The sequence below is a fragment of the Macaca fascicularis genome, chromosome 14 (genome assembly GCF_037993035.2).
Source record: "Macaca fascicularis isolate 582-1 chromosome 14, T2T-MFA8v1.1".
Classification (NCBI taxonomy): domain Eukaryota; kingdom Metazoa; phylum Chordata; class Mammalia; order Primates; family Cercopithecidae; genus Macaca; species Macaca fascicularis.
The window spans coordinates 34,662,866-34,685,000 of record NC_088388.1 but is presented as its reverse complement, the minus strand read 5'-3'; the positions used below and the strand labels follow the sequence as shown (position 1 = coordinate 34,685,000).

At 36.9% G+C, this 22,135-nt stretch overlaps 1 protein-coding gene across 1 annotated transcript in view; it reads right to left on the bottom strand.

The window, feature by feature from the left end:
- The window catches only part of DCDC1 (doublecortin domain containing 1), a 499,491-nt gene that overhangs the window by 10,184 nt on the left and 467,172 nt on the right, over positions 1–22,135 (bottom strand). The window contains exons 36-39 of the mRNA XM_005578290.5: positions 20,443–20,579; positions 19,020–19,199; positions 5,999–6,149; positions 3,344–3,511 (exon numbers count right to left, since the gene is read on the bottom strand). Of these exons, the coding sequence (XP_005578347.3) occupies positions 3,384–3,511; positions 5,999–6,149; positions 19,020–19,199; positions 20,443–20,579 (596 nt within the window). The 3' untranslated portion in view covers positions 3,344–3,383. The remainder of the gene's footprint in view (positions 1–3,343; positions 3,512–5,998; positions 6,150–19,019; positions 19,200–20,442; positions 20,580–22,135) is intronic.

Genomic DNA, 22,135 nt, shown 5'->3' with positions numbered 1-22,135 from the left:
TGAGAACAAACCTGTTACTCTTTCTTTCTACTTACTTGGCCTCATGGAGGGGACACGGGGTTGAGATATGTTCAAAGCCAGAAGGGAACCAGAACCAGTGATTCAATAGAAACAACTGAGAATCACCACTGAGTCTAAATTTCCCATAACTGGGGACATTTGCATCTGATTTTGTGATGTACTAGAATAATGCAGATTTGTGTGTTTTGATCATTCGCTTCCAAATGATGCAAAAAAAAAAAAAAAAAAAACTGCTGCCATGGTGAATCACGAATCTCTCAATGGCAGTCAGCACCCCTGGGCTATTAATGAAGGTTAGCTCACAAATGCTGCAACAGCCAGGAGCCACAATTGCTAAGTGAGTCTCTGACAAAAGAATACATTTATATTTATCCTTCTGCTGTCATTTGATCGTTGCTTTGTTTTTTTAATTAGAAAAACAATATTTAGTTATGATAAACAATCAAGGAAAAAAAAACAGAGATTTAGGGTTATTGCCCTTCAAAGCTACCTTTGCATTTTGAATCATTACTAATATATCCTGTTTTACAAAGCTGACATAAGCATCCAGATAAAATGCTTCTTATTTATAAATACTGTTAGTTATTCTCAGAAAGACTGCCAGACTTTCAGGCATATTGCTTTTAGTTTACTTGCTTAGAAACATGCAACTTTACCCTAACACTTAATCAGGCCACAAAAGCTAGAGAGGTGGGCAGAAAAATGCAGTTCTCCTGAGGAAAATCCCAAATGCTTCTACACTGTTGATTAACATCTGGATCACCTTAAGGGTGTTTGTGAACCAGCAGGAAATAAATTTTTGGAGAAGGCCATGGACTTAGGGATGGTTGCTTTAGTATTTAATAATAAATCGTTTTCAGTTGATAGAAAAATACTGAAATCTGACTTATATATATGAGGCTGATTCAAATTTGATAAACATGTTCCCAAAGGAAATTACTGCATTTATTAAAACCCTAGAATGGCTGAACAGAATTGCAATGGTCTTATCCTACAGTCCTTGCTGAAGGTAGAGAAACTGCTCCACAGTCCACCTTTCAGCCAACCAAAGAGGAAGGTCAAGAGTAAAGAAAGAGCAGGGCTGTTTTTAGTCTAAGCTAAAAGTGGCTATGAACTACCAAGATACCCAGGGCTAGCTGTCGTCTACAAAGTAAGTGTTGCTGCCTTGCTGGTAAAATGTGATGTGTTGATGACTGTTACATTACATCTAAAATCCCATTTACTAGTAATAGAAAAGCTCAGTTAAGACTTTTGCCTTATGTCTCCTGGTGCTTGATACAGTGTTGTGTGATATTACCAATTTTCGCTTCAGGCGTATTCACATGCAACAGTGACGACTTCACGAGAATTTGCACATTTGATCCAGGGTGAAATTATGCCATTTTCATAGCAAATCAACTTTTCCCTGGCAGAAAGGGATAAGTACTTTTGCACCTAGAGAGATGTCTTCGTTTTCAAGGAATGAAAAAAAAAAATTGTCGATAGAGGCATTGTGATTGAGTCATTCTAGGGAGAGGCCCAACTGGCAAGAGTCCTCTTGGCTCCCTTTCCAATGGGGAGCAAGTTTTTTAACCCTTCTTGTTTTGACTTTCTTGCAAGAAAGAAAGAAAGAGAGAAAGAGAGAAAGGGAGAGGGAGGGAGGGAGGGAGGGAGGGAGGAAGGAAGGAAGGAAGGAAGGAAGGAAGGAAGGAAGGAAGGAAGGAAGGAAGGAAGGAAGGACAGGCAAAACCGAAGTCACATGCAATTTTTTTCTCCTATATGGCACACAGCTTCATTGGAATACCTTCACATCTCTAACATCGCACAACACATAGAGAAAATGTCTGTAAAAGGGCAAATTGCTGTTGATGTAACATGTGAAATTTCACCTCAATGTGCTTTGCTTTTAGTAGTGTCAGAGGCAGCAGGAATTTATTCATGCAGCCCTACTGATTTGCAGACTGGGAGTAAATACTAGGCGTTTTGCAGTGATTTCCAAGAGCCCCCTTCAGTAGAAATGATATACTGCCTTCCTGCATCACATTAAAGTGGAGGATTGAGAAGTGAGCCCAGCTGAGCCATTCTGTACACACCTAGCCAGAGTGCAATTTATATTCATATAGAGTTGTGAGTGGTTTTCAGAGGAAGACAGGGAAGAAGAGCATTTCTCTGGAAATTTTTCACCAAAAGCAGAAACTAAACTCTGATTTGTCACTGCCATTTTTTTTTTAATGGTTCTTTCTTCTTGTAAATTCTACCCTTCCTGTAGGATTAATACCTAAGACTGTTAGGGATCTCCCCTGATTTCTTTTTTAAAAATAAACCTTCCATAATTTTTGTTTTAAATAGTGCATATATCCTTTCCCTAAGTTTTTGTATTGAGGACAAAGTCTATGACTTTTGATCACTGGGCATATATTGGGAATTGCCAAGCTTTAGTCTCATGAACAGAATCTAACTGTACCCCATAAAAGGTCCTGCACTGTTACTACAGGTGAAACTGATGAGAAATTGGAGAAGAAAGGATTGATTTGTGTGGCATTTGGTGGCCACCAGCCATTTGATTTGTATTCAGTATATTAAGGATTTTAATATGGAGGTTTGGAAAATATGGTGGCCGAGCCAGAAAGTATCAGGTAGGGTCAAATTTAGTGTTTAGTGGTCAGAGTCTTTTTGTATTTTCAAACATTCCATATATGGAACATATTTTCTATTTGATATATGGAATATTTGATGGAATGTTTGATTATACATTAAAAAGCATTTTACATAAGCTATTTGATCCTGTGAAATTGTATTTCACTAATGACTAGTAGTTTCCTTTTTTTCTTGGAAGAAAATACACCAATGATAGTTATTTTGCTGGCATTATTTTGTCTAGTTTTGTTGTCTTTCCAGGAACAAATTTGAGGCATCAAATGTCACTTTATGTAAAATGCGGAGGGTAATAACCTTTATAAAAGATCGCATAGGGCTGGGTGCAGTGGCTTATGCCTACAATCCCAGCACTTTGTGATGTCGAGGTGGGAGGATTGCTTGAGCTCAGGAGTTCAAGACCAGCCTGGGCAACAAGGCAAAAGCCCATCTCTACAAAAAATATAAATATTAGCTGGGCATAGTGGTGCGTGACTGTAGTCCCATTTTCTTGGGAGGTTGAGATGGGAGGATCACATGAGCCCTGGGAGGTCAAGGGTGCAGTAAGCTGTGATTGTGCCACTACACTCCAGCCTGGGCGACAGAGCAAGAACCTGTCTCAGAAAAGAAAGGGGGAAACTGCATGAAAATAAAAGAGATAAATAATCATAATGTCACAACAAACATGACTATGTGCACATAGCTATACCAGCAAAATATAGCAGAAAATCCGATGGTTCTGATAGGAGTTAACTGTGGAGATGTGCCAGAGACAGCAGCTTTGTGGATGGTGACACCACAATGTCTGTGGCTTGAGGGCCCTGCTGCCTTCGGATTCTGACATAATTTGCTCTGATCTCCATCAGTTGTTTTGACTCTGTTAAAAAAAAAAAAAAAGAAGAAGAAGAAGTTGAGAGACAAGTCAATGTTATAGAAAAGAATTAAAAGTCCAGGATGATGAAAAACTTGAAGACCCCTCACAAATCCTTGGCTCCTACCCTGGGCTCTCTCATTACAACTTTGACTTCTTATCACATCAGTTATGTGTTAATAGTCTTTGGATTGCTAGAGAGTGGAAGTTGCTAGGGAGGACTTCTTTCCAGGTTTATTATGAAGCCTGAATTGGAAGTTAACCTAGGGCTGGTCTAAAAATTGGACCCACTGAAAAGATAGAAAGCAGCAGTGAGAACAGTGTTCAGATTTTATGGCAAATGGCATAAAACACTCTTTTAATTTCGTCAGGGGCTTGTTTTGACAGAAGCCATTCTAATAGCTTCTGGTTTGTTTTGCAAAATCCAATTGATTCTTTTAAAAACCCAATGTGATTCTTTGATGACTAACTTTCACATACTAAATGTTCTTTGGTATTATAATGCATAAAATAAGTTATTATAGAGTGGTTTTGAAACTCCCAGACTGCTTTATTTTTTTCCTACATACTTAAGCCAGTAGGTCACAGAAAAATCATGAGTGGAATGATTAATTAATTAAATGTTCCTTAATGGATATAGGCATATAGTTGCATTTCTATGTTTTCTTTTTTAAAGCATTCTGAATATTTAGATTTCTAATAAATGATTATTACTAACTTAATTATTTCAGGAAAAAAATAAAACGGCAAGAGTAAAATGAGTTTCTAAAGAATGACTAAATCAGACTTTCTGCAATCAGAGACTTCCTGTAATTTCCTAGAACACATATAGCTCATTGGAAAGAACTGAGACAATAGGAGGAAACCACTAATCCTTTCACCATGAAGGTAACATAGGGAACCTATTGTCATAGGAAAGGAATAAACTTTCATATGATGGTAATCTATGTGTTTATAGAATTGAAGATGCAAAAATGAACATTCGTCTCCATAGCTTTATCAAAGATACACAGAGCTAACATGGAGGCAAATGATAGAAAGAGTAATATTTGCATTTCCATTTTTTTTCTCTTCCAGTCACAGTTTTTTATTGTTGACAAGTTTGTTTCTGGGAAGGCAGCCGACATCTCTCTCTGTCGTTGGATACCCTTTTGGCTAGCTTGCCTGAAGCATATTTAGCTTTATTTATCACACAGGCTCAATGAATACAATACTGCAAGGAAGGTGTGGTACAGGCAACAGAAGCCCATCCCAGGAATATGAAAGACTAAGCCCAGATAATGAAGGGACTGGGAAGGTACCTCCTACTAAACACATTTGCTCACTATTTGATTGCACTCTAATTATTTCATGTGTGTTCATATTCTTACTTAGATTGAAAACTCTCAGAAGAGGAGCCTAGCTTATGTTTATTTTATAACCTACATACTTTGAGGATACAGAAAGCTATTAACTAATACTTACTGATAATAAGGACCTCATCATTGGTGTGTTCTTCTAAGTACCGATGTAGTGAGGGTCACCAAGAGCCAGGGTGATGGGTAGTGATGGGTGATGGGAACAGCAGAAAACAAAGAATAAAAGGACTGGCGCCTCATCCCTAATGTAGGATGGTGCAGGGGGAATATTTGTGGCTTCCCTCAGAACAGTGCTAGGCATCCTAATAAATCCTGTCTCCCTACCTTTTGGTCTCTATTTCTATCCTTTTGTCCTTTCTGGGCAAAATGTAAAGATACAATCGCAACTGTTTTGAAGTTTTTGGTTTGCCTACATTACATATAACATAGTAATAATAATTTTATGGTGACTTCTTAAAAGAAAATATCTACTATTACTAATATAGGAATGCCAGGCAATTCATTACCTAATCTTTTAGTTTCCTTTAGAGTGATAACAATGTTCTTTGGAATCTCCCAAAAATTATATCTTTGCTAATATATACCTACCTACAAAAACAGGCTTTAAATTCATCAGGGTATTTAGGATAAAGAACTAGAGTTCATTCAATAACAAATATATGTCCTTTTCAATTTCTGTCATTTATCAAAGAAAATTACCAAGGAATAGACAAGATAATAACTCTAGAAAATATTTACTTATTACTAAAGAAAAGAAACTACAAACCATATAATTACTATTAATAAAACATTACGTTTTAAATAATTTGAAAAATAGGAAATCAGTGGAGCTTCACTTTCCTCAGGGTTCATACTAGGGGAATACCTTCAAATGAGGCTCTCAGTATTTCTGCAAATAAGCCCCCTGGATAAGGTTCAAGATTAACTGAAATACGATTGAATTCTCCAGAGCAAATAGTGTTAACACGAGGTTCCAGGACATAAATATATAAATTTAACTTCCATAACATGGAGTAGAAATGCTTGGGGAGGATAATTATTAAAGGTCATTCTGATGGGATATAAGCTCTTCGAAGAGAAGACCGAATGCTTTAATTCTTCAAAAACTTGATGGAAAAGAAAGTATCACACATACCTTTTGGGGTTTTGAAACCATGTCCCATAGACACACAGATGACCATATCTCGCTCTATGTCGTCCCAGGACTGAATTGGCTCTCCATCGGGGGTGTACAGTGCTCTAGCTGGGTGGGTCATTTTGAGACGAGAGGAGCAGTCTTGCAGCAGCTGAGACACAGAGGAACAGCCACATTTGAATATGGAATGACACAATATGATCATGTATCAAAGAACCAACTCTTCTAAGAGAACTATTATCCCAGTTTGATTATTTGCCCACTGATAGTTAAACATAGGTGTAGAAGGGATGGGAAGAAGGGTTCCCTAAAGGGCTTAAACAATGAGGAGCTTCAGGACTCTCCAGTGAAGCTTACCTTGTAGTTCCATATTTTTTCATGGAAGAAAACTACTCGCTATTTAAGAAATTCCTAAATTTGATAAAAACTGGATTGAAAATCTAGACTTCTCAAAATAGCTAAAAACAATTTTTTTAATGACCAAGGAACTAGAATATCAAAAGGTGAGGAGACCCAGGCTCTGGCCTCTTTGTTACTTCAGACAGGTAACTTTGCTTCAAAAGAGTCTCCTCAATGATAAAATGAAAATTTTGGTCTAAGACTTCACTGGCTCTATGATTCTATGATTTAAAAAGTCTTTTGTTTTCAACTGACACATTTTAAAGCTTCCTAGAGAGGCCTTATTAAACTTCTCTCAATTTGTCTTGAATACTTACTCGTAAAAACACATGTAGAGATACAGTGTCAATGGTACTAGAAAGATTAGTCAACATGCTGCCAGACCCTTGAGGGCAATTCCATTAAAATGTGAATAAAACTTTAAGACAAAATAATAAAAGCAAGCAGGAAGAAAGTGAGAGGTTTCTACACACCTGCCTGTATGGCTTTCACCTATTAGAGGGCCAAAAGCCTGTTCCCCCAAAATGCAGGTACCAAGTTCACATCATCCCTCCAAATGACCATCAATACTTCTGTTTATAGATCTGTTTAGAGGCTATAACTCACAACAAGGCAGAATGGCAGGGGTTGGGGACGGGCATGTTATGACGCCTTGCATCTGGCAACTGCATCAGTAATATGAGCCAAGACAAGAAGAGTGATGGAGTGATGAAATTCAAAGGGTGCAGCTTTTCACCCAGTATTTTGAGTAAGGGACAAATGGATTGAATTTAATAATAATTGAAATTATCCAAAAATATATTCCCCTCTATAGAATAAGATAGTCAGAGAGGACCAACAGGAGAGTAGTCTTAAATGCAGCCTTACTCCTGCCAGATACCATGCAGTCAGAAGCAATTTGATTAAATACTCTGCATACAAACCAATCCTTCAACTTAAGTGTTGAGGGAGGATTCTGACAGCTCCCAAGCAGATGTCTAGGGTGACCAAAGAGAACTAACCTATTCTGTTATCAAGAGATCTCTGCTTGTACAAGGAAGTATAAATAGAAAAATCAACAATAGCAACAATGTAAAGCTTATGAAAATACCGTACAACATAAAAAAGGGTACATTGTACTCAAGGTGAAAATTTGAAAAAAATTTACAGCAGGAGTACATTTTCAAAATATCTGTGTTGTGTTCCCCCCAAATTCAAAAAATATGACTTCCATAAATATACACACAGATACACACAGAAATGAGACAACCATAGCTTAAAGGAAAGGAGTATTGCTGAGATACAGGAGAGATGCTGAGGCTGCTGATAACAGTAACATTGACTAAAACATACTGACACATTTCTAGGGACTGTGTATTTTTCTTTTTTCTTTTTCTTTTTCTTTTTTTTTTTTTTTGAGACGGAGTCTCGCTCTGTCACCCAGGCTGGAGTGCAGTGGCCGGATCTCAGCTCACAGCAAGCTCTACCTCGCAGGTTCACGCCATTCTCCCGCCTCAGCCTCCCGAGTAACTGGGACTACAGGTGCCCGCCACCTCGCCTGGCTAGTTTTTTGTACTTTTTTGTAGAGACGGGGTTTCACCATGTTAGCCAGGATGGTCTCGATCTCCTGACCTCGTGATCCACCCGTCTCGGCCTCCCAAAGTGCTGGGATTACAGGCTTGAGCCACCGTGCCCGGCCTGGGACTGTGTATTTTTCTAAAAGTTCTCAAAAACAATCTAATTTTGTTTTGTGGAAATAATTATTGTCCCCCTTTTGTTGATGAGAAAAATGGAGAACAAAGAGGTTAAATATAATAACCAAAGTTGTATAGCTGCTAGTGAGAGAAGAAATAGGGTTTCAAGTGAGGATGGAGAGAGAGCTGAATGACAAGAGGAGAGAAGGTAAGAAAGAAAAAAGACTCAATATTACAGAAATTTAAATCAGTATTAGGGCAGACTAGGTGGAGAAGATCTCACAGGATACGAAGAAAGGAAAAGAGATAAAGTATATGAGAGAAAAAAATATTTAGAATGTCAAGACATTAGATATTATACCTATACATTATTGGCATTACTGGAGAAGAATCTAGAATACATTAACCTTAAGCAGTTATCAAAAAATAGAAGAAAACTTTCCTGTTCCAAATAAAGATCCATGTCTTCAGATAAAGTAGGCTGACCTAGGATAAGGCAAAGTTTATGAACAATATTGTTTCCGTAATCAGTTCCTTCCAGTGGGTTCTTGGTCTCGCTGACTTCAAGAATGAAGCCGTGGACCCTCACAGTGAGTGTTACAGTTCTTAAAGATGGTGTGTCTGGAGTTCATTCCTTCAGATGTTCAGATGTGTGCGGAGTTTCTTCCTTCTGGTGGTCTTGCTGACTTCAGGAGTGAAGCCGCAGACCTTTGCAATGAGTGTTACATATCTTAAAGGTGGCACGTCAGGAGTTGTTTGTTCCTCTTGCTGGGTCGTGGTCTGGCTGACTTTGGTAGTGAAGCTGCAGACCTCCACAGTGAGTGTTATAGCTCATAAAGGTAATGCAGCCCCAAAGAATGACCAACAGCAAGATTTACTGTGAAGAGCAAAAGAACAAAGCTTCCACAGTGTGGAAGGAGATCCCAGTGGGTTGCCGCTGCTGGCTGGGGTGACCAGCTTTTGTTCCCTTATTTGGCCCCACCCACCTCCTGCTGATTGGTCCATTTTATAGAATGCTGATTGGTCCATTTTTACAGAGTGCTGATTGGTGCACTTATAAACCTTTAGCTAGACACAGAGTGCTGATTGGTGCGTTTTTACAGAGTGCTGATTGGTGCATTTACAATCTTTTAGCTAGACACGGCGCTGATTGGTGCATTTACAATCCTTTAGACACAGAGTGCTGATTGGTGCATTTTTACAGAGTGCTGATTGGTGCATTTACAAACCTTTAGCTAGACACAGAATACTGATTGGTGCATTTACAATCCTTTAGCTAGACAGAAAAGTTCTCCAGGTCCCCACTTGACCCAGGAAGTCGAGCTGGCTTCACCTCTCAATATGACTAAAATTTAAATATTACAGAGCAAAAAGTATGGATTTCAAGCATGGGAGAAAAATTCAGTTATATTTACACTTTGTTTTCTGTAACACTGAATACCAAAGAAAGTGAAGCAAAATCTATGAAGTTATGAAGTTTTTAGGGGAAAAGATTTTAACATAAGAATTCTATATCCAGCCAAGTTACAATTTATGATTAAAAGAAACAAATGATGTCATCCTGTAAACAAAACCTCAGAAGACATATCACACACAAATATTTCAGATTATTAAGAAATGAATCAAATTTCTTGACTATGGGAAAGTCATAATATAAAATGACTAATGTTAAGCATTAAGACTATCAGAACATGATACACCTCCTACAAAAGTAATCAGAAAATAAATGAATTAAAACTTTTAAAATAAGTCTTCATAGAGAAAAAAAAAAATATATGTGAAACGACCAAAAAAGGCGGTGGGCAGGAAAAAGAAAACCAAAGTATTCTTTCTCATCTTTTTTTTTTTTTTTCTGAGACAGGGTCTCACTCTGTCTCCTAGGCTGGAGTGCAGTGGCATGATCGGGGTTTGCAATGAAGCCTCGACTTCCCTAGGCTCAGGTGATCCTTCCACCTCAGTCTCCCGAGTATCTGGGACTACAGGCGTGCACCACCACGTCCAGCTAATTTTTGTTTTTGTAGAGACAGGGTTTCACAATGTTACTGAGGCTGGTCTCAAACTCTTGGGTTCAATCAGTCCTCCCACCTCAGCCTCCCACAGTGTTGAGATTACAGGCATGGGCCAATACACTCGGCCTTCTTTCTTATCATTCATGCAGACAAAAGATGTTGCTTGCTTCTTTTGTGGTTGTTAAGAATTTTTTTTAATGATTATAAGCAATGCAATAAAACATAAAATCAGATTAAGAGAAACAGTTATTTTAAAGGAGTAAGCAAAATCACCATCATGTGAATTTAATATGACTTCATTCTTAGAAAACTTACGTGAATCAAATGAGAAATTAACAAAAATAAAAGCACTTAACAAAGCGTCCAAATACAAAATAAATGTTAAAACATTAATAGTTTATCTGTTCACTGAAAATAGGCATTTTGAAAATACAGTGGGGGGAAATCTATCCCCAAAACAAAATCAACTAGAAATAACAATTATTTAAAAATCTAAGACCCTTGTAAAAAAAAAAAAAAAGCCATAAAATTTTGCTGATGGACAGGAAAAAAAACTTATACATAAATCTTTTTTACGTATATTAAGTATATTTTAATATATGTAAAAAATACATAAATAAAAATACCACAGCCTAGTTGTAGAAATTGAATAATGTAGAAGGTTTACATTCTTAGGAAATTAATAGTCTAATACAACTTCAGTCAAAATCCTATAGGATGATTTTATGGTGTTGAACTGTAATTCCAAATTTCATCTTTAAAAATCAACAGGCAAGAATATTCAAGTAAAATCTGACAACGAAGTGCAACAATGGGCAACTTCTTTCAGATATTAAAATATAAATATATATAATTTAAAAAGTAATACATACTTTATATAATTTAAAAGCAGAAGCTAGTATATGTAAGATTTTAGCACAGCATTGGTATTCCAACTTAGAGGGGAGGGAAAAAAAAGATTAGTCAGTGAACAGAGCTGAGATAATTTTAAGCAAACAAATAAAGCAGAGAAAATTGCTTCACTCAAATTTTACACCAGAAAAAGGAAAAAAAGGAAAAGTAAGAGAAAAATACAACTTTAAAAAAATTAGATGAAAAAGCAGGTGAATCTTTATATGACCTCAGGATGATAAATATGAACATTAAGAGCAATGAACAAACTTATAAAATGTATTACTTTCTATACATTAAAAAACTCCATAGACACAATAGTAAATTGGAAATTTCTTACAATAAATCTGATAAAGTTACATGTAATAACCTTACTAGTTAATAAAAAGCTTTTATCAATATGAAAAATATATATAATAGAAAAATAGCAAAAGACGTAGGGAACTCAGAGATAACCAATAAGTGATAACATAAAACAAATAAAAATCACCTCAATGAGTAATTAAAAATATATAAATTGAAATATGGGTATAACATTTTTCTTCTGTCGAACCTGTAAATATGTTTTTAAATCACTGGATTTTGTTGCAGTGTTGTTGATATCTTCATATATGCAACAGGTGGATGAGAATTCTCAATATCTACTTATGGGAGTATAAACTCCTGAAACATTCCTAGAAAACACTTTGGTGATAGGTATCAAAATTCTTAGGCATGTTTATTAACATGACCTAGCAATCCCTCTAGGAAATTATTTAAGGAAAATAATCAGAAAATAAATATAGATTGATGTATCAATATGTTCATTGCAGCACTCTTTATAATAGCAAAAAATGAAGAACAACCAAACTGGCAAATAATAGAAAACTGGATGAATAAATAATACATCAATTTGATAGAAGGTTATGATACCATTGAAAATAATGTTTTTAAAGAATGTTAAATTGGCCAGGCATGGTGGCTCATGCCTGTAATCCCAGCACTTTGGGAGGCCGAGGCGGGCGGATCACGAAGTCAGGAGATCGAGACCATCCTGGCTAACATGGTGAAACCCCGTCTCTACTAAAAATTACAAAAAAATTAGCCAGGCGTGGTGGCGGGTGCCTGTAGTCCCAGCTACTTGGGAGGCTGAGGCAGGAGAATGGCGTGAACCCGGGAGGTGGAGCTTGCAGTGAGCCGAGATCGCACCACTACACTCCAGCCTGGGCAACACAGCGAGACTCCATCTCAAAAAAAAAAAAAAAAGAATGTTAAATTATATGGGGGGAAAAGTCACAATAAGTGAATAGAGCAGCTTGTAAAACTGTATATACATGTGATCTACTATGATCACAAAGGCAAAAAGAATTATCATTGTTTAGAAATATATACACTAAAATTGTAATAACTGGTTATTTGTGGATGATATAATTTTCATGTTCTTCTTGGTGCTTTTATCCTTTTTCTAATTTTAATACAATGACTACATGCTGTTTCCTAATTAGAAAACAGAATAAATGTTATTAATAAAAAATTCATAGAGATTATTTTCAAAAAGAGATTGCGGTAGATACATATGGTTTTATTTTATTATTTTTCTAAATTTTCTATAATAATAGTCACTACTTCTTCTCAGGCTGTTACAGACTGGGTGGCTTAAACAATGGGAATTTATTTCTTGCAGTTCTGGAGTCTGGGAAGTCCAAGATCAAGGTGCCAGCAGATTCAGCTCCTGGTGAAGACTTGCTTTTTAACTTGTAGACAGCCATCTTTGTTGTGTCCTGACATAGCAGAGAGAAAGAGGTCTCTCTCTCTTCCTCTTCTTATAAGGCCACTAATTCTACTGGATTAATGCCCCACCCTTAAGACCTCATTTAACTTAATTACCAACTAAAGGCCTTATCTCCAAATATAGTCACATTGGGGTTTGTGTCTTCAACATAAATTTGGGGGCACAATTCAATCCATAGCAGTCACTGTTTTTTTTTTTTTTTCTACTCCAAGGAAACCAAAGGGTATGGCAGTTGAGTTTCTATCTGGAGTGGGAAAAATGAGGAGCTATCCTAGAAATATATAGAGATAGGTATCTGAGAGAAATTTGTGTAGTTTCAAAAGATCCCAGAAAGATGTATTTCTTATATTTTTCTTTACCACTAAAATGTCACTGTTCTGTAGAGATCATGTTTTCTACTTACAAACAGAAAAAATATATATAAATAATTTAACTAAAACATACTTTAAAGGCAAGATATAAATTCAATCTATGGTTATTTTACTTGATTTCTCCTAAGACATATTTATATGTAAAGTCAATAAATTTAGCAAAAAACAATTTTTTAATATGAAAATAAAGCATTTTATCTGCTGTAACTGATGAAATGCTGCTCCTTGAAGGAGATAATGACACATCATGCATGGAAGACATAGACTAAGCTCTGACTCAAGAATGACTTGTACTCATGTTCAATATTTTATCTTTATTCTCTCTGATAATATATTTTCAATGACTTTTTCCCTTTATTTTGGTTAACATTAAAAAGATCTGTAAGGCATGACAACAGCTCCTTTAAGGGGAAGATAAGATGTCTTTCAACTTCTACTTGCAACACTGTGATGCTTTAGGCACTAAAGCAGGGTTAGGAATGCTTTTTAAATTCAAATTGGTTTCTTTTAACAGATCAACATAATGTGTGCTGTAAGATGTATGTAGCCTAACATTAACTTTGAGGTCTAAAGTGTTCAAGCCAGATTCCTTAGTAGACCAAATATGTTGGCATTGAAGTGTTCTGAAATCTACCTTGATGTTTAGAAGGAAGGTATTTGTTATTCTTCTAGGATCTACTTTTTAAACTTTTCATGCCCTGTGGTTGCCAATTCTACATATACTAGTCCACTAGAAATAAGTATGTTAAACAGAAGCAACTTAATGTAATTCTCCACAGGGCTTATTTCTCAAAGAAAAGTATTGTTTGGCCAGGTGTGGTGGCTCATGCCTGCAATCCCAACACTTTGGGAGGGCAAGGCGGGTGGATCACTTGAGGTCAGGAGTTCAAGACCAGCCTGACCAACATGGTGAAACCTCATCTCTACTATAAATACAAAATTAGCCAGGCGTTATGGTGCAAGCATGTAGTCCCAGCTACTTGGGAAGCAGGAGAATCACTTGAACCTAGGAGGTGGAGATTGCAGTGAGCTGAGATCATGATATTGCACTGTAGCCTGGGCAACAAGAGCAAAACTCCATCAAGAAAGAAGGAAAGAAGGAAAGAAGGAAAGGAAGGAAGAAGAAGAAAGGAAGGAAGGAAGGAAAGAAGGAAGGAACGAAGGAAGGAAGGAAAGAAGGGAGGGGGAGGGAGGGAGGGAGGAAGGGAAGGAGGGAGGGAAGGAGGGAGAGAAGAAAGGAAGGAAGGAGAAAGAGAGAGAGAGAAAGAGAGAAAGAAAGAAAGAAAAAGAAAGAAAGAGAAAGAGAAAAAATTGTTTAGAGGAGCAAAATTACAAGCCTACCTAAGCATCTTGTAAAGCTGTTCAAAAAGTAACTCAGTGAGGCTTGTGCATGGAAATGTAGTGCCCAAGTCACATTCTGCCCTAAAAGAATGTAACAAATACAGATGAGTTAAAAAGAAAAAAGTAGACATTTTCAGTACAATTAGGTTCTAAGATATCTAGTCATATTACGACCTTTAAAGACATTCTTAGGCTGGGCGTGGTGGCCCACACCTGTAATCCCAGCACTTTGGGAGGCCAAGGCGGGTGGATCACCTGAGGTCGGGAGTTCGAGACCAGCCTGACCAATGTGGAGAAACCCCATCTCTACTAAAAATACAAAATTAGCCGGGCGTGGTGGCACATGCCTATAATCCCAGCTACTCTGGAGGCTGAGGCAGGAAAATCGCTTGAACCCAGGAGGCGGAGGTTGTAGTGAGCTGAGATCATGCCATTGCACTGCAGCCTGGGCAACAAAAGCAAAACTCCATCTCAAAAACAAACAAACAAAAAAACAAAACAAAGACATTCTTAATTCTATTTTTCAAATGTATCTAAACTTACTGAAGTATCCTCTTTAAAGTGTATACTGTAAGTTAAATGTTTTTGCAATAACAAAGTTCAGGATGAAGCAACACTGTTCCATAGTAATTGCTCACCCACAGTCTGTTTTCTGAGTTTTGTTTTCATAGACCAGGTCTCCTCAGGTGGGGCACATGGGCATCATAGAACTATTGCATGCTCCCTGTGGGCGTGAGGTACTTGCCTATCCAAATCAGAAAGACCTCTTTTTCATTCCTTTAGCTTCTGCTCATGCATTCAGAACCATTCCTGGGCCAAGGAAGAACACTCTGATTTCGAGATTCTGTAGAATCAGAGAGCTGCCGCAGGAATGGGAGAAGACAAACGCTTCAGGACCATAGAAGGAGGGGCACAGGCAATCATAAATCAGAGAAAGATGCTGGTCCTGCAGAAAGAGCCACTAACCCTGGAGAGAGAGCTGCCTTGGTGCACTGATGACTGATGAGCCGACAAGAGTTGGAGACGAGAGTAAGTCTAGCAATGTTCAAAGAGTGGGTGGGAAGAACACGGCTAAATCATCCAGAATAGCCACAGCAGTGAAAGCAGTTGAGAGAAAGTCCACATTGGATGGGATTCAAATACCATCTGGGGGTTTCATTATAGAAGGTAGAGAGAAGCACTTTGAAATGTGCTCTGTTTCTCTTTCTTCCAGCAAAAGTCTCAAACACTGAAACTCTGAGCTTCTTTGGAGTCAGTGTCATTAGCCAGACACCCCAGTGAAATCCAAACCCTACCCTTCCTGCTGCCTGTTCATTTCTCACACACAGTCCATCCTCCAGAGGCATTTTATACAGCCTGATAGTGTGAAAGGATACATTCCTAACTGATGACAAAGAATCGCATGCAAGCCCCTAAAGACAAAAATACACAGCATGGAAAAGAAAAAGGAAGAGATTAAAAGTTTCTAGATATTCTCTAAGTGTCCTTTTACACATGTAGGCCACATTAATCTTCCCAAAACATTGATTTCGCCATTCCATTTCTTTATTTACAGGCAAGTAGTGGTTTAAGTAGTTGAGTTTAGGATAGTGTTATGGACTAAACTGTGTCCACTCCAAATTCATGTTTAAGCCCTAACCGCTACTGTGACTATATTCGAAGATAGAGCCTTTAAGGAGGTAATTAAGGATAAATAAAACCATAAGGGTGGAGCCCTATTCCAGTGAGACTGGTTTCTTTATATACGAGAAAAAGAAGAGCCACCAGAGTCCTTTCTCTCTCCACACACACACAAAGGAAAGAATATGTGTGAGCACAGCAAGGAGGTGGCTGTCTGTAAGCCAAAAAGGGAGGCTTCACCAGAAACCAATCCGGCTGGCACCTTGATCTTGGACATCCAGCCTCCAGAACTGTGAGAAAATCAACTTCTGTTGTTTCTGCTGTTTAATACTCAGTCTATAGTATTTTGTTATGGCTGACTGAGAAAATTAATACCTATGTATATGGGGTCTACCATATGCTTTTAAACAATCTCTCTGGTCACATCTATCTCTTCCAATTTCTCTGTCCATGGGGCACCTATTTAATATACTTTGTGAATTCTAACACCTATATTTAGATGGGTGCCCCTCATCCTTTTTAATGCTTTTTCTGCTTAAGCTGTTGAATCTCCTCCATTTCTCAAGTTCCATCAGAGTTCCTTATTGATTCCTCTGTAAAGCCTTGTCTGTTACCCTAGGTGGGCACTGTGCTCCCTTTTCTCAACTGAGATTCCTGCCTTCACTGCTAATTTTACATTTATCACATTCTATTGGTACTTCTCTCAGAGGAATATCAGCTTCCCTATCATGCAACTTTTCCTTATTAAAAAAATCTGGACTCACCATTAAAAATATAGAACACATAGGAAAACATACAAGAAAGAAAAATAAAGGTCTCCCATAATATGGCCATCTAATAAAATCATTCCAGTCTTTTTTCTATATCTGTGCATATATATGTGCAGAACTTAACTCCACATGCTTTACATAATGCTTCTTTCACTAAGTATATCTTGAACATCTTTATTATTATTTCAAAAAGGTAATTTTGAGTTACTGTATTTCATCCTATATATTATAATTCATTTAATCATCTCCCCATTGATGAGGTTTTGAATTATTAATAATCTAGCTCTATTAGAAATAGGCTTGTAATAAATATTCTTAATAAATAATTGTTGCCTAGGTTCATGAAAATATCCTTGGGATCAAGTTCTGCAAATATACTTTCTTATGCTATGTACAGCCAAATTGTCTTCCAAAGAGTTGTACTTCCAGAGTGCCCATTTCTCTACATTCCCAAGTAAACCTTAGATATATTTTCTAAAACTCTGTCAATCTGACGTATTAATTTAAGGAGACCACAGACTCCACTGCTACTTACTACTATGGATGTTAAGCTGTCAATTATATAGCACTATTAAGTTTACAAAAATATTTCCACAGACATAAATTAGAAAAATAATTTACAGCATCTAGCATAGGGCTGTTCATATATAAAGCTCATAAAAAATTATATGATCATGGAATAAGAGTTATGAAATGCCTTTTATATGCTACACGAGAGTCACATAAATCAAAAAGTCATCCCCCGGTTAGATATAGATATAAGTAATCTTCATCAAAGTTATTGTAAGCTTTTTCTACCCTGAATCTGATAGGCTATCTTTCCCCATTGTCTCAGCTCTACCCTTTACCCATTTATTAATCATTGCATATTCTCTCAGAAATTTATCAGTTCTAGGTGCAGTACTTAAGTGCATTTTAACGTTTAGCATCTATAACATGAACCCTGATTTTTTAAGAAACCAGCAGGGAAAGACATTTCAGCTTTGTTATAGTGCTTTTTCTAGGTAGCTCTCTTCTGAAAAAGCTTCCACTATCTTTTTAAAAAATCACTTTCCTTTTTCCCCTACATGTATGAAGATCCTTTACTTATGTTCCTAATTTGGGGTATCCATTTTCACATTTTAATCTCTTATTTCTCAAGTACAACAAATTGTTTGTCAACTTCTGATATGAAGTTGCTCTCACCATTCTTAGTCAAACTCCCTGTCAGAGAAGAGTGGTCTCCCTTACACTTTGAAACTGGATTAATGTCCAGGGGCAGAACCATCTCAGGTGGCCCTGCTACTCTATGTGCTCTCACCAGCCTCCATGAACTTCTCCAAGCCAGTCTATTATACTATCTTGCCTATCCACATCCCCCACCACCAACGACATCTCTACATGACTTTCACTTGTCCCAGAAAAATTCATGAAAACATTTCACAAAATAAAAAAGACAAACTACTATTTAAGACATCATTGCAACAGATAAGACTTTTAGAAAGATTACCCAAATTCATTTATTATGTGCGTAAAGTCTTCATTTAAAGATTAAGAAAAAAATGTCAGAATTGTATCCCTGACTGAAATTACAAACCAAGAATGAACTGTTACTCCTCTTTCCTTAGTCAATATTTTAACTTTGTGAAGTGAGAATTCTAACAGCTCTAGGACTCTGGGTAGTAAGAACATGATAGGCTTTCTCTAATGAGTATCATTGTTTTTCTTAGATAGAACATATCTAGTAAATGATTCATGATGGGTGAAAAAAGTCACTCTTGTGAACTGGATTTACAACGGATGAAGACCCATGCCACTGCACTCCAGCATGGGTGACAGAGCAAGACTCTGTCTCAAATAAATAAATAATAATAATAATAAAATAAAATGAATGAAGAAAATTGCTTTAAAGTTTAAATTTTACTCTTTGGTAGGAGTGGGTTGAACTGGCACAGTTCTCTGCTGGACGAGTGTCATATTCAGATTCACATCTATGTCAGACACATTGAACTTCACATTTTCACACATACAAGCTCATTCAATCATGAGATCAATCCTACGAGGAAAGTGCTGTTACTATTTTATGGACAAGAAGATGAGGTTCATAGAAGTAATTTGCTTGACCAAACAATCTAGAAATATCAGAGCTGGGATTTGAACTCAGGCCTATGAAACACTCTTTTCACACTAGATTTACCTCTGAAACAGTTTTGCCCCAGGCATAAGTGCCATCTTCAGGTCTGCCTCCATTTAGATAAATCCACACTCGTTTTGTGTTGGGCTGCTTATACAGGCTGCTCGGCTTGACTGCTATAGGTTTAGTTGCAGTTGGATAATTTCTTTTGGATTCCATTGCTCGGATTTCAGAAAGGTGTGCCTGTCAAGAAAAACCCAGAGAATGTTGTGTTTAGAGAACTGTCTGTATAGTGTTTGTGAAGAATGTGATAAAATCCAGAAATATCTTGTAATTAATAAATTATATGGAAAAAATTTTAGGAAGTAACTATTAAGCACATTAGCCTCTCTTGTCACTGACACTAGTAAATCTCCCTTGCTTCAATGAAACACTAAAGGCAAGAGCAATCATTAGAATAATAATAATAAGGCAATCATTTTGGCAAAGCACTTAACTTTCATTTATAATGTGAAGAAATGAAGAGAGAAGTATTTTTGGACTTTTGCATGATGTTTCCCCTATTGAGAGATTTCTCTGCATCTAACGAATGAGTTTTTTTATTAGAATCACATTATTTCCTCTAACCAATAAATGCATACAAGAGTATACGTGAGTGTTGTTTCTTACTTACTGTCTTTTAAAATACAGCAGCCACCCTTATACTTTGCCAGATCCCTGCCAGGCAGCTTTTTATTCTACCTCAAGCATGTCCTAGTTCAATGCTTTGCATTCATTCCCTGGTCAGTGATTTATCCTTCTTAGCTTGGCACGAAGTCATATTTCTAGGGATGTCAATTCCTTTTGTTCTAGTAACCTTGACTTGGGCACGTGCCTAAGATTTAGATTGAACACATTTCACGAATTTGAGGAATCTTATTAAATAGGAATATATCATTTTGATGAAAAACTTCACAAAGCAAAAAAGTTTTCCCTGGTCTCTCTCCCTGGTTCCCTCTCAACAGCTGACCTTTATCTTTTCGACTTTTTTATGTCTGGCAATCCTGACTGATTAACCAATTGGACTGAAACCACTTTTTAAATTCTTCACTTGTGAATGTCTCCATTGCAATTAGTATTTTGCTCCTTGCTCTTTTTACATATTGAGACATGCCCTTAGGAGTAATGAGCAATGAAGCCAGAAGGCTCGACTTGACTACAATTATTACAATTACCTTTGTACATATCCACTGGGCCTTTTTCTCTTCTTTGCTAAGGTCATAATTTCTGGTCTCCATTCAAACAAAACAGACCCTCATATGAGCTTGCTGTCTTTTAGACAGCTACTCTTCAAATGCCAACTCAATGCTTGGCATATGCTTATGTGGTCATAACTGATCAGATGCTGAGAATATATTAACAGTATCATTTTAAAATTCAATATTGTACTTTTAAATACTCATAAAAAGGGCAGCGTCTTTAATATCCAGAATCCCAAAGAACATACCTCTGTATGTCTTAAAAGTTTCATGAGTTTAATTTCCTCTTGAGTCTGTTCAGTCCAGCCTCCTTCAACCACCACAGGCTGCACGGGGCTTTTGGTAGGAACCATGGTGGCTGGCTGACATGCCGCTACTCGCCGCCCTGAGGAAACAAGTCCTAGAAATTTTGTTTCTGATGATAGGCTTTCAGATTTCAAATAAATTGATTTGGCTTTCTACGTATAAATCATTCCACACAGGAGCATAGGCTAAAATACTAAATGTATCATAAAATCAAAGATGCCTAAGGTAATAAGATCTAACAATACCTCTTCATATGGGAGCTTTAGACTTTAAATAGCCAGGATTCACATACGTACTCTACAGATAGAAGAGGAAGATAACATGCTGATTTCCACACTGGCCCCAGCCTTGCATCCATGATATGGTTCAGCGGTAATTTAGTCAAATAGAATTCATGACCTTGTATAGCCCCTATCATCCTTCCAGTATTGGAACATATGTTTTGTTCTCTTTACTAATAATAAGCCTTTCCCCCACAATTAGCTTAGCAGCCTGGGGATTAAGTATTTCTAAAATAATATTAACCCAAGAGACAGGAATCTTTTTTTCCATCTAATAATACCCTGCGAGCACGATTAGTTTCTGACACCTCTGCTGTGCCCTTTATGCTGTTAGGAAGTTGTAGTAAGAGAAAATATTTATTGGAATACTGTATTCTAAAGAATCACAGGCATAATTTAATAAGTGTGGTGATTCCAATTTATGTGTTCTTTCTACTAGACCACTTAAAATAGTTATAAAACAGGTTTAAAAAGTCACACTTATGAAATTGTTTTCTTTTTGTGTTGAAGATATAATCAGCCCGCATTTCATATTGATCTCTAAACTTAAGTAAGTAAGTAAGTAAAAATAATGCTTTCTCTTGTATCTTCTTTCCAAAAACCTACATTAAGCAACAGCCGTGGGTGAGGCATTGTGTTGGATAATGCAAGCACAAACATGTTGGAGAATAAGTTCCTGCCTCAAGTTTGGTTGGGAAGGCAGACATCAAGGAAATGATTACACCAATAGTGGATTGTAATTGGGTTGCACCAGGAAAGCACAAGAGCTATAACAGCTCCTAACAGGAGTTGCTAACCTAGTCTGAGGCACCACAGAAGGCTTCTTAGAGTAACACTTAGGTTCATAAAACAATTGAATTACTAAAATGAAGTTGAGTCTTAATTTTGTTGCCAACATAATTTTAATGTGAAGATTTTCAGACCATGACTCAAACGAAACTGAAAATAATCTGGTACTTATAGAGTATAAAGCACTTGTGCTTTTCTAGCTCAAGTTTATGGAAAGAGATCCAGCATAAAAATAAATGGCAACAATGACTTTTCAGGGAAACCAGAATGCTATGTCTCTAATAAGGATTCATATGCAATTTATGGATGTGAAGAAAACATAATTGAATCAATCAGTCAATGAGTTACAGTGACAATGCCATTAAGCAATGCACTTTTGAGAAGACTATGGTGGCACCTCACAAATACATAACACAAATTTATACTAAATATAGTTTTTACCCAACTCTATTTATAGAATGCAGATAACATTAATTTATGGCCCACACATTTTTATAAATAACATTTCAACAAATATTTTATTTAGAATACATTTTGAACAATACAATTTTGCTCATCTACAGAG